The following is a 12,749-nucleotide window of genomic DNA, read 5'->3' on the forward strand; positions in this document are numbered from 1 at the left end:
ATTTCACCAAATCACTCCTGGCAAGAAAAGTTGAACTCTCTGAAAGGAAAAGGAACTGTTAACAATCACACACTGACTAACAAGGATATTGTGTCTCAGCTGTATAGCTCACAATGAGGACTACTTTCTGTAAACGCCATTAACAACAGATAAAGATTGCAGTGGCTTTTTTAAATGAACATTACTGCATGTACAAACAGACACACAAGTATTGTAAAGCTGCATGAAAAATACATGATTCTTAGCCAGTATCTTCTGGTGATATGAACAGAGCAAAATCAGCTTTCTTAATAGCAGAACAAGAGCAACTTATTATGAAATCAGATCTGGTGTTGACTACATGCAAGGCACATTAGTAGTGATCTTCTTTCTCTTACATGGAAAAAGGATAGAAGTAACTGATTTTACTCATGTCTGGAAAAAAATATTTCAAAAACTTCTGGTGATGTTTAAACACAAATTTACACAGAGTTATTCATATAGCTGTCACTCGTTAGAGAACCAAATAGCAATCAACATCAATCATGTCCGTCCTTTCATTGAGCACAATAGATTATTTTCTCAACACTGTAAAAAACGACATATGACCTGTTCATAAAAAAATTCCTCCGTTCTTTGTCCAAAACTTTATATTGCCATACAAAACTTTAATTTATATTCACACAACACATCTTAAGTGTGGAATCTACACCATAATTTCCACACTGTTGTTTATGTTAAAAGACATGTTACAAATTAATATGAAGATGAAAGCAATCTTTGGTTTAGATGAAAGTGCAAGCTGACAGTCTTATGCAAAAGACAAAAGCAAATCCAGCTTACATATCCCACCACCAAAAACTTTTTTGACTTTTCGAAGAGATTTTGTGGCACTGTGAATGATGCCAGTGCCTCTTACTGAAGCTCTAATCCTCACAAAATAAATTAACTGAGCTCAAATTCTTTCATCTCTTGTCTACAGACACGACATTTGTAGTGAAAACATTAGTGTTAGTAAGCTTGCATAACATCCATCAAAGTGATTTCATACTTCTTTGAAGATGATTGATAACATTCATTTTTTTTAGCAGGTTCCAGATAGTGTGTACATAGCATGCACAAAGTTAAACAAGTTATTTTTTCGCCAGCAACAGCTTAGACTGTGCTTTTGCATCATATTGAAAGACAACACGGATCCTCGCTAATCTGTTTCATAGGGAGTTATGTGCCACATGACCACTTCCTTTTTTAAATATTAAAAGTTTATCACCATATTTTGACCAGACAACTATAGTTTGAATGACATTTCTTTGTGGTTTTGACAGCAGCACTCTGCTGCTATTTACCACAGGACCATTCTACCACTAAACATTAGAATGATGCTAACTTGTAAGGTGCATTTACCTACAGGACCTGAAAGATGGCTGGAGGTGGCAGACATCAGCACCTCTTCACAATGTTACTTTAATGAAAACTACAATCAAATTCCAAAACTCACTTTGGTAAATTATGATTGAATTTACTAGTGTTATTTAAATTTAATTTTGCTGACAGAGACATCTTGTTGAACTTCACCTCCCTGTGTCTCAGGACTAAAACTGGATTTTGCTCTTATATTTAGAAGGTTTTGCTTTCTTACCTATCATGATGTAGCAGATTTAGAGGTGATAGATTTGATAGAAAGAAAATATTAGTACACAGTGCTTCAATATGAACACAATGCAAACAGACTTTTTCTATTATTTTAATTATAGACTATTTATTTCCTATATGCTGTCAAGAAAGCAACTAGCTGTGCTTTGTAAATGACAGCAAATCTAATAGGAACCAGTCCTGGAACATACTCATTGTTTTAATGACTTGAAGCCATCTGTGGATAGGTCTTTTGTAGAAATCTTTTCTTTTTCTGAAAAGTTCAACCCTCTTTCACTATAAGTTACAAAGCCCTATCAGATATTTTAATTGTTTTTCCCACATGCTCTATTCATAGTTGTACCAGATTCTACTTTGAATGTGTGTGGACCTGGTTAACATCATATGCAATCTTTCTTCATTGTTTTATATGTTTTCCATGTTTATAATGATGATTGTGGGTGTTTTTTCATATTTTTCTCAGTGAGATTCTTCTAACTAGCTCTGTGAAACTGAAATGTTTTGAAGAAGCTTAAATCTCTGTGCTTTCCTCTAAAAGGCTCTGCAATGTGATGGGTCTGGATCAATCTGTACAACCTGTCTGGAGAAATACATATGCGCTGTAGGTAGAGACATTTCATGTTTCATTAACTTCTACATGACTTGAAGAACATGGCAAAAATGTGCAAACAAAGCCAACCCTCCTCCAGTTTCCCACTGAATCTGGAATTTGGAACAAATGCCAAGAAGTTAGTGAGATAAAACAAGATGAGGACATCTCAAGCAGGGAAAAAGTCCTATCCATCATTACTAGACCAAGTGCCTATTCACCACTCTTACCATACCACAAGAAGTAGTGTTAACAAAGGTGAAACTGAAGAAATCAAGCTTAGGTTTTGACTCATTCCACCATTTACACAAATAATGAAACCTATTATTAGATCAGGGAGTGGAAAGAGTCCTGTGGTTGGTTTTTTTTGTCCACTCATTTCCTCCAAAACCAGAAGAACTGCCAAACGTCCTTCTGTCCTTTCTGTTTCGCTATTTATATTTTTTCAAAGGAAATATTTCTTTCTTTTTCCTTTTTAGTGTAATCGGATATAGTAAGAATGTCAATATGGCCAAATGCATATTGGAAAGAACTCATTGTGAGCCTTGTTCCAGATAATACCACCGTTTAGGGTTTTAGACACCCACATAGTTTGTGCTCCATTCTTAAGCCACTCTGGCACCCTTGTAGATTCATTTTGCTAAATATGGGAGTTTTCAGTGTGAGTGTGTTCTCAGAGCTTGGTGAATTTTTACTATTGCGACCTCTAGTGATATTATTATGTGACTTTGCTCATTCTCTTATTCCACTACTACATTGCCTATGCAGTCTTTTTTACAAAAGAATTGGTGTTGCATATCAGAAGGATCATGGCATTGGTAGGCAGCCCAAGGCTAGGTTGCCCTCATACATGTGGCCATAGGGGACTGAGCTACAGGCATCCTATAGTGAGCAATGTGGATATCACAGAATCGCTGCTGGATCTCAACCTCACTAACAAGGAGGGTCTGGCTGAAGCGGTAAAGGTTGAGAGCTGCCTTGGCTGCAGCGACCATGAGATGGTGGAGTTCAGGATCTCATGTGGCAGGAACAGAATACCAAGCAGAATCGGACTTCAGTAGGGCCAACTTTGGCCTTTTCAAGCAATTGCTAGGGGAAATCCCATAGGAAAGGGTAAAGGTAAAGGCAAAGGTAAAGGTAAAGGGGCACAAGGCAGTTGGTTAGCATTCAGAGACTGCTTCTTCCAAGCTCAAGATCAGAGCATCCCAACATGTAGGAAGTCAAGGAAGGGAGCCAGGAGACCTGCTTGGTTAAACAGGGGTGAACTCAAGTGGAAGAGGAGAGTTTACAGATCATGGAAGGAGGGGCTGGCCACTTGGGAAGAATATAAGGCTGTTGTCAGAGGATGTAGAGATGCAACTAGGAAAGCTAAGGCCTCCTTAGAATTAAACCTTGCGAGAGGGGTCAAGGACAACAGAAAGAGCTTATTCAAATACATGGCAGATAAAACTACCACCAGAGACAATGTAGGCCCACTGATGAATGGAGTGGGTGCCCTGGTGACAGAAGATACAAAGAGGGCAGAATTACTGAATGCCTTCTTTGTCTCTGTCTACTCTGCCAGAGGCTGTCCTGAGGAGCCCCGTACCCCTGAGGCCCCAGAGGAAGGCAGGACAATGGAGGAGTCTGCATTGGTTGATGAGGACTGGGTTAGGGAGCAATTAAGCAATCTGGACATCCATAAATCCATGGGTCCAGATGGGATGCACCCATGGGTGCTGAGGGAGCTGGCTGAGGTCATTGCTAGGCCACTCTTCATCATCTTTGCCAAGTCGTGGGAAACGGGAGAGGTGCCTGAGGACTGGAGGAAAGCAAATGTCACTCCGGTCTTCAAAAAGGGCAAGAAGGAGGACCCGGGTAACTATAGACTGGTCAGCCTCACCTCCATCCCCTTATCCTTGGGGCCATCTCAGGGCATATCAAGGATAAGAGGGTCATTAGGGGCAGTAAACACGGCTTCACCAAGGGGAAGTCATGCTTGACCAACCCCACAGCCTTTTATGAAGACGTAACGAGGTGGATAGATGATGGCAAAGCAGTGGATGCGGTCTATCTTGATTTCAGTAAAGCATTTGACACAGTCTCCCACAGCATCCTCGCTGCTAAATTGAGGAAGTGTGGACTGGATGATCGGGTAGTGAGGCGGACCACGAACTAGCTGAAGGAAAGAAGCCAGAGAGTTGTGGTCAATGGGGTGGAGTCTAGTTGGAGGCCTGTATCTAGTGGAGTCCCTCAAGGGTCGGTACTGGGATCAGTATTATTCAATATATTCATCAACAGCTTGGATGAGGGAAAAGAATGCACTGTCAGCAAGTGTGCTGAAGACACCAAACTGGGAGGAGTGGCTGACAAGCCAGAAGGCTGTGCTGCCATCTAGCGAGAACTCGACAGGCTGGAGAGTTGGGTGGGGAAAAATTCAATGAAATATAACAATGGCAAGTGTAGAGTCTTGCATCTAGGTAGGAACAACCCCAGGTCCCAGTATAAGCTGGGGAACGACCTGTTAGAGAGCAGTGTAGGAGAAAGGGACCTGGAGTCCTGGTGGACAGCAGGATGACCATGAACCAGCACTGTGCCCTTGTGGCCAGGAAGGCCAGTGGCATCTTGGGGTGTATTAGAAGGGGGTGGTTAGTAGGTCAAGAGAGGTTCTCCTCCCCCTCTGCTCTGCCCTGGTGAGACCTCATCTGGAATATTGTGTCCAGTTCTGGGCCCCTCAGTTCTAGAAGTGCAGGGAACTGCTGGAGAGAGTCCAGCGCAGAGCCACAAAGATGACTGAGGGAGTGGAGCATCTCCCTTATGAGGAAAGGCTGAGGCAGCTGGGTGTCTTTAGCTTGGAGGAGACTGAGGGGTGACCTCATTAATGTTTATAAATATACAAAGGGTGAGTGTCACAAGGATGGAGCCAGGCTCTTCTCAGTGACAACCAATGATAGGACAAGGGGCAACGGATACCAACTGGAACACAGGAGGTTCCACTTAAATATGAGAAGAAATTTCTTCTCAGTGAGGGTGACGGAACACTGGAACAGGCTGCCCAGGGAGGTTGTGGATTCTCCTTCTCTGGAGACATTCAAAACCCGCCTGGACGCCTTCCTGTGTAACCTCACCTAGGTGTTCCTGCTCCAGCTGGGGGCATTGGACTAGATGATCTTTTGAGGTCTCTTCCTATCCCTAACATTCTGTGATCATTTATAATTTCAAATAGTTCAGCTTCCTTCCCCTTCAGCAGCTTCCTAGAAGCTTTACCAATTAAAGAGTTTAGAGAGGAATCTAAATTCTTTAATTATCCTCCACTCTTTAAGTTTTGGAAGATACTGTACTGATAGCTTAGGCTGTGAATCTACCAGTTCTGTTGCTATCAACAGAGACATGGTCAGAGAACCTGATCCCTAGTATGTTGTCCTGAAGACAACTTTATAAATCTGAAGAGACATTTTTATAAAACTGAAGGTTGATTCTGAATTCTGAATAACTCACACATAAATACAGTAATAGGAAAAGGCAATCAACTCTAATTTAGTGTTTACTTACTAGGACCTGAAGGGACAGTAGTAACAGTTGGAAGCACAGTTGGCTCTACATAAATACTTTCATCACACTTTCCGTTTGTCAGGCCAATGTCATCCAAGGCAATATCACTGTAACCGCGCCTTTTAAAGGCATCAAAAATAACCTGAAGTTCATAAAAAAAAAGAATTAGAATTTTATAATTTAATGCAACATTTTTCAGCTTCCTATAATGAACCATTCTGTCTTCTTTCTTGAATGCTGTTATTTCCACTGAAATCTGCACTAATGCTGCACTCAGAGGATGGCATCAGGGATGAGATAGGATTCCTTGTAAAACAAAACAGCACTGTGGAAACAGAATGGATCATTCTCAGGAATGCAGGAACTTCTTTGTATAAATGACAAACGCAATTTAAAACTATTCAATAACTTTATATATATATATATATACATGTAATTTTTGAAATACAAATTCTATATCACTCATCAGTCCAAACTTCTCCTATTCTAGTGGCATATCTCCATGAAAAATTGGCATTAGTATCATTTGTTTGTTATAGTGTTTTAATTTCCACATATTTAAAGTAATCCTACTACCAAAGAATTTGCGTTGGTGAAATACTGCTAGGTGTACCACTCATCCTGAGATCATAAAACACACATTTGCTGGAAATCTGATGCAGTCAGGTGGCAGATGCATTTACTTCCTCAGATGGTAAATGCATCTTTTTGGCAGTGCTTTTGCATCAATCAAAGCTTTTATAGTAGAACCAGCCATCCCAAATACCTATTAAAAATGTTTTCAGTAGAGAGTTGTTGAAGGAATCGTCTAGTATAAATTTCCTTTTGTTTACAGATAAGTCAGGTTGGTTGTTAACCATGTGACACCAAATACATTTCCGTCTGGAACACATTTCCAGTGAATTATTCTGTAATTAATTAGTGAAAATACTGCTTCAGAATCTGAAGTTACTTAATTTAAATCTTCTCGTGGCTACGTGCCTCATATCACACTCATTGTCAAGATTTTAAACTCCACATCAGATTTTGGTAGATTTGAACACCGTTGTTTTGTAGAAAGCTCTCTTTCATGATAGCATTGATTGTCCCATGGCAATGTTAAGGTTTTCTGTTTTCTAAAATAATAATAATTTAAGTTTCAGAGTAGTGAAGAAGTGGATGACAACTGAAATGGGGACTCCAGTCTTCTGTATGCTAATGTTTATTTGATAACATGCATTAGTAAACAGTACTAGATATTATCTTCGGAGCTGTGGATCATTGAGTTCATTCAGCAGAAAATTCTGACATCAGTTTAGTTAAAAAATATTTTAAAAGACCTAGCAGTTTAACAAACCTTAAAATCAGATGTTTCATTTAAAGTTACTTGTCCATAATGCCAGCTGTTTCCATAGTTTCCTTCTTTCTGGAAAATGATCTTTTCCAAACCATCCTCATTACTTATGATAACTCTTAAACGGTAAACGTTAGGACTGTACATGAAATACCTAAAGGGGGAAGAGCAATTTTGGTATTATTAGAACAAAGTGAAATTTCATGAAAAAGTATCAAGCTTTTTATTTTATAAACAGTTTTATGGAATTAAGACAAATTTGCAGTGAGCATGAAAACAAAATGGATCATATGTTTAGCTGGAAGTTTTAATTGGTACTTTGCTGTATTTTCTGCAGAGGCCTAGCTAAGCTTTATAACAAAAAACATGTCAGGGATTCTTAACATCATTTCTGTATAGAAATTAATATTGTATGCAGGGTGAAAAAGAAAATACATTAAAGATAACTGCAAGAATCAAGCCTTTAAAGGAGACAATGTTTTAGGCCTGGAGCTGAGACTGATCATGGAAAACCAAACAGAAGCAGGCTTGTGTTGCTGGCACATTGACTTGGATTAATATTATATATGAAAGAAAGTTATTTGGTTTTATTCTTAAACAAAGTATATGTTTAGGAATTCTGTAAAAATACCAAAAGCTCAGACAAGATGAATCTGAAGACATCAAAGGCAAACTCCGAATTCGGACTCTCTCTTCTATGACTCCAATTCCTATGGGTGTTGAAATATAAAATCCTGCAAGATAATGAGCACATGTTAGTCAGTACAGAATTACTGTTTGTTTGTTTTGTTTTGAATGAGAATTTCTACATTAAAAATAATAGCACGGATAGTGTTGCATGACTTGGAAGATTCCTAACACAACAGATGTGAATGATTGTCCCAAGTTATATTCATCAGTCAGTGACATTAAAATTAGCTTTTAAGCTTTTTGGACACCCCTCAGAACTAAACATAATATAGGAAACTAGTCCTTCTGAAATCAGTGGGAAATCTATCTTTTATTTAGTGAAGGCAACAATTCACCTGAGCAGTTTCTACTTAGTTTATAAAAATGTCTTCCTGTTCGACATTTATTGTAATTTTGCAGAAAAATTTCCTGATATTTTTGTAATTTTTATCCATATAATAATGGGAAATATGGGTTGCATGTTGAAAGGGTGAGAAAGTGACTACATTAGTATTTTAAGCAAGGTGAAGCATAATAAACAAGAAAAATATGTTATATTTTTGTGAATTAATTACCTGTAGATGGGATTTCAGATTTCTTGCTGCCATATGGAAAGATAACATGAGGTCAGGCTACAGAAGCATTGTGATTTGTCACAAGAAAAGCAAAATTAGGTAGAGTTAAAAGTCCTAAAATAAAGTTCTTGCTGTATTGAAATCATGGCTGTATTCTATTTAATCTATCTACCTATCTAATGTTATATTTAAATACTATATTAATAGAATATACAAATAAATATATAATTCAAATTATATATAATATATTCTGTTATTTAGACTTCTAGAATAGCTAGCTTTTTCTTGTGTGAGGTTGAAGTACCTGAAAATTAGTTTGAAATCTGAATTAGGCCTTTCATTTCCTTTATTGACTTAGAAATCATGCATTAAAATATACATGGTGTCTAGCTTGAAGAAAATGGGCATAGCTTTCTTTTTCAGAAGAGGTCTTCACACAGACAAAATGACAGTTCTCTGCCTTTGCCTCATCAGTTCCCTGAGCATTCATAATCAACTGTTGAGTGTGTTTAAAGTCCTTTGCTTTTCAAGAGCAGTAAAACAAAAACACACTGTCTTCCTGAAAGTATGTAATAGCTAGATACTGATGATACAACTGACATTCTTATTTCAAATACAGGTCATAGAAATTTGAATATTCAATATAATAGCAGCATTAAACATAGCAACATTGCATATGTCAGCTTAGATGTAACTCAGTGAAACAGAGAGCACCTCAAATAAATTATTATTTGCAAGAGAGCTAGAAATCATTGTCAAGTGTTTTATTAAACAAATTTTATGTTCTTTCATTTCGTTTGTATTCTGTGATTCAAGTGGGGAGATAAAACAGTGTTCTGAAGATTGTTTAGAAAATGTGCATTTAATCAGAGACAGGTGAATAATTTCTATCCAATAATGTACTGAATAATATTTTTCTGTTTCCCTGGGAGTAACCTCTTTCAGAATAATTTGCATTTTTTTCCAGTTATTTGTCCCTGAATAAGTTCTGTGTAAGTCTTGCATAGAATACAAATAACCATTGCAAAATACGAATTATGTTAATTAGTTTTCACTGGACTGACCATCTGAGAAAAAGATTGTTTGGTTTTCCTGTTGAGGCAGAAAACAATTTTGGAGTCTAATTCTGGTATATACATTCATGATACACATTCAAAATCTGATTCCTATCAGTATTATCTCTATAATTAAAACCCACATTTGATATGATCACTCTTCCAGTTAAGTTGTTTTGCTATATCGGTTGCTGGAGCATTTGCTTACTTTGCATGTGTTGAAAATTAGTGTGTTTGGTGTGCTACTCTAACTGGAGACACAGGTGCCCTATGTACCCTGCAGGTCAATTTTATGTTAAATCAAAATTATTCTGTGACAACTGTGAGGATGGTTAGTAGATCAGGATGAAATAGAAGTGATTTCTCTGAAATATAACTACACTTGTTTTTTTTTTCTTTAAGGTACACATGTGGCTATTTGACCTATAAAACTGTTGCACAATAGAAATTCCTTTCTCAGATAAGCCACTTTAGTACATTAACAACATTGACACTTTTCAATACCTCACGCTTTAATCACTTTATGTGTTCCTTTACTTCTTCTTTTAGTTTTGGTATATTTCCACAAGATGGCAATGAGCAGCATAAAATGTTTTGTCTGGTAGCCCTGACTCATTTTTATGGCAGAATAAAAATATGTCCCAGTACTACCACTATGAAGAATCCATTGTGCAGTGGTATAACATAAGCTTAATCAAGCTTTTCCTTTAATCTATAAGCAACTTGTATTTGAACTTACCCGACACGTTGCCAAATGTATGATCAAAATCAGGACCACTCATAAAAGGAAAGGTGGGTCCCTGAACTCTCTCCCAGTCTGAATCATCATCTAAATCTTGTATCCAGTAGCAAAAGCCATCTTCAAAAGTGCAATTGATTTTCTCATAATCTGTGAATAAGAACCTCTAGTAAATAAAAATGACAGAGATGTTAAGTATTTTCTCAGAAATACAGAAGAATGAGTGCCAAGCAATGTAAATTTTTTCTGTATTTGAAAACTGGAGCCCATGGTGACTCAATTTCCTCTTCTGTGCAATGCAACATAGTTACTCAAATAAATGTGTCATTTGTACTTGTTAACAAAACACTATTGCTGAAGGTGGGCCTACATGCTCTTGCAGTCGTTCATGAACCTTCTTTTTTGTTTCTTCACAAGTAAAGTGGTGGGTGAATGAGAGAGGACCCCTTGCATAGCTAACACCTAGGGCTAACGATGCTTTTTTCCTCTTTTCTTTGCCAAGGTCTGGTTTGTTCCAGCTGAAAGGGCCCACCACCAGAGCTGAATAATCCCAATATAGATGCTGTGCTCCACGCACCAGGGATGTCCCTTTCCTTGTCCTTCTCCTTTGCTCCTTCTTTGCTCACATACATTCACTGCAACATCCTCATCTTTCCATCCTTTTCTTCCCATGATATTTTGCCCCGTGTCTTTTTATGGTGCCTTGAAGTCTGGTCAGCCCCCAGCAAAGGCTTCCACATGACAAGAATTGGCTGGCAGCCTGCGTGCCTCCTGAAGCATAGCCCTTCCCAATCACATCCCCTATTCACATCCTGCTCAAAATTTAGCAGCTGAAGAAGCCTTCACTTGTCCAATCTGCATCTAAATGGTTTTTTTTCTGACTACTAGAGAACACAAATGCATGAGTCATATTACTGCGTATTATTGTCACTGCAGATTTATTGCATCTGGACTTTTTCCAATGCCTATTTGCTGAAGTAGGTGTCTTCCTGGATGTCAGTTTTACCATTTGGGACCGCTACTTGTGGCAATGAGCTAGGACATCAGAAACTCTGGAGAGCAGATCCTGTAGCGTGATCACAGAATAATGATTAGTGTCAGTGATTTAAAAGTGTTCATTAGTGAACAAACTGGCTGAGAGGCATCTGATGGAGGTATGACCAGAATCTTATTTAAACAGATTAACTTTGTAAGACATTACCCTGCTGCTAGATACAGGCCTGTAAACCAGTGGACAGTCTTAGTGAAATCAACAAATTGATCTTTAAAATAGGAGGAAATTTCTCAAAGTGGATCTAGTTAGTGGACTCAGGCCAGAAAATACTGCTTCCCTTTTCATCTCCCATTTGTCAAATTGAAAATATAGTTTCACCAAACTTTCAGGATAACAAACAAACACACACAAAAAAAGGAACACTTACTGTTTAATTCACTTGCATTAAATGCAGTGTACATTGCGTTAAAGCCATCGTGATTTTCAGAATAATCAGACACAAATCGTGCTGTAGCCTCATGAGAAAAAATGTAAATTGTCTCAGGATTAGTCCCTGAGAGAGAAGCTGAGAACAAATAAAGAATAATACAGTCAGAGAGAAAACAATTCCATGTGCATTAAAATTCCCCGTGTTGTCACAAAACCACAGTGGATTAGCTTTCTGAGTCTTAAAGAATGTTTTCCCTCTTGTACTGTGATCCTGCCTACAATAGCTTCAAAATCCTAAAGATATTTAGCTGTCTGGCTGCCATATAAGTATTCTGCATACCCCATCTCTCATATCCATAAGTATGGATATCAGCTAGTGGAGAAATGTCTCTTATAGTACACATATTCAACACTATAATCTTCATATCCTTGCTAATTATGCTGTAAATGTTCTTAAAATTTGCAGATATGCACTCTGAAACTCTAGAATCACAGTATTGATTACGTTTTTGTTATGTATACTTACAGTTTAATAATTAGCACATACATTTACTGATATTCAAAGAATATGGAAACTGTGAAACAGCATAGGAATTTCATTTTGTGATGTATGCACGAAGGCGTATAGCACAGGAACAATAACTATGTTCTGACAAGCAACTGGACAGGGTGCTAGATAATCTCATCTAGGTTCCCTTTCTCATGAGATGTTGGATCAGAAGATCTTTCAAGGTCCCTTCCAAACTAGGCCCTTCTATGATTCTATGGTACAATGTATCTAAATTTTGACTTCAAATTCTAAGTTAATTTAAATTCACTCATATAAATTCCATGTGTGTGAAATGAAAGGACCAATACAAACCATCATACAGTAAAATCATTGCTTCTCCGTTTAAAGCGGATATGATGCCAGGCAACAACAGTTAAACTAGTGACCGTATTCAGGATAAAGAAAATCCTGAATTTCTCACTCTTCTCTGAAGGTTTTTGCCTCTGCTCTCTCTCTTCTGAAGTCCTCACCCAGTTTTGCACAGATAGAGGGACTTTTTGCTTTCCTGAGGAGGAGCTGTTTACCTAGTTGTATTACTAGATATTTGAAACAATACTAAATAATTAGGGAAAGACAATGGGCATAATCTCTCTCATTTTTAATTGTATGTGCATTACTTTCCTTCCTCCCTCTCATATTCTTTTACTTACTTG

At 37.8% G+C, this 12,749-nt stretch overlaps 1 protein-coding gene across 1 annotated transcript in view; it reads right to left on the reverse strand.

Moving 5' to 3' along the window:
- TMPRSS15 (transmembrane serine protease 15) overlaps positions 1-12,749 on the reverse strand; it is a 60,311-nt gene that overhangs the window by 24,716 nt on the left and 22,846 nt on the right. Inside the window, exons 11-15 of the mRNA XM_065642027.1 lie at positions 11,545-11,682; positions 10,124-10,273; positions 7,717-7,819; positions 7,089-7,239; positions 5,753-5,894 (exon numbers count right to left, since the gene is read on the reverse strand). Coding sequence (XP_065498099.1) covers positions 5,753-5,894; positions 7,089-7,239; positions 7,717-7,819; positions 10,124-10,273; positions 11,545-11,682 — 684 coding nt within the window. The remainder of the gene's footprint in view (positions 1-5,752; positions 5,895-7,088; positions 7,240-7,716; positions 7,820-10,123; positions 10,274-11,544; positions 11,683-12,749) is intronic.

This window comes from Caloenas nicobarica, chromosome 1 (assembly GCF_036013445.1).
Source record: "Caloenas nicobarica isolate bCalNic1 chromosome 1, bCalNic1.hap1, whole genome shotgun sequence".
NCBI lineage: Eukaryota > Metazoa > Chordata > Aves > Columbiformes > Columbidae > Caloenas > Caloenas nicobarica.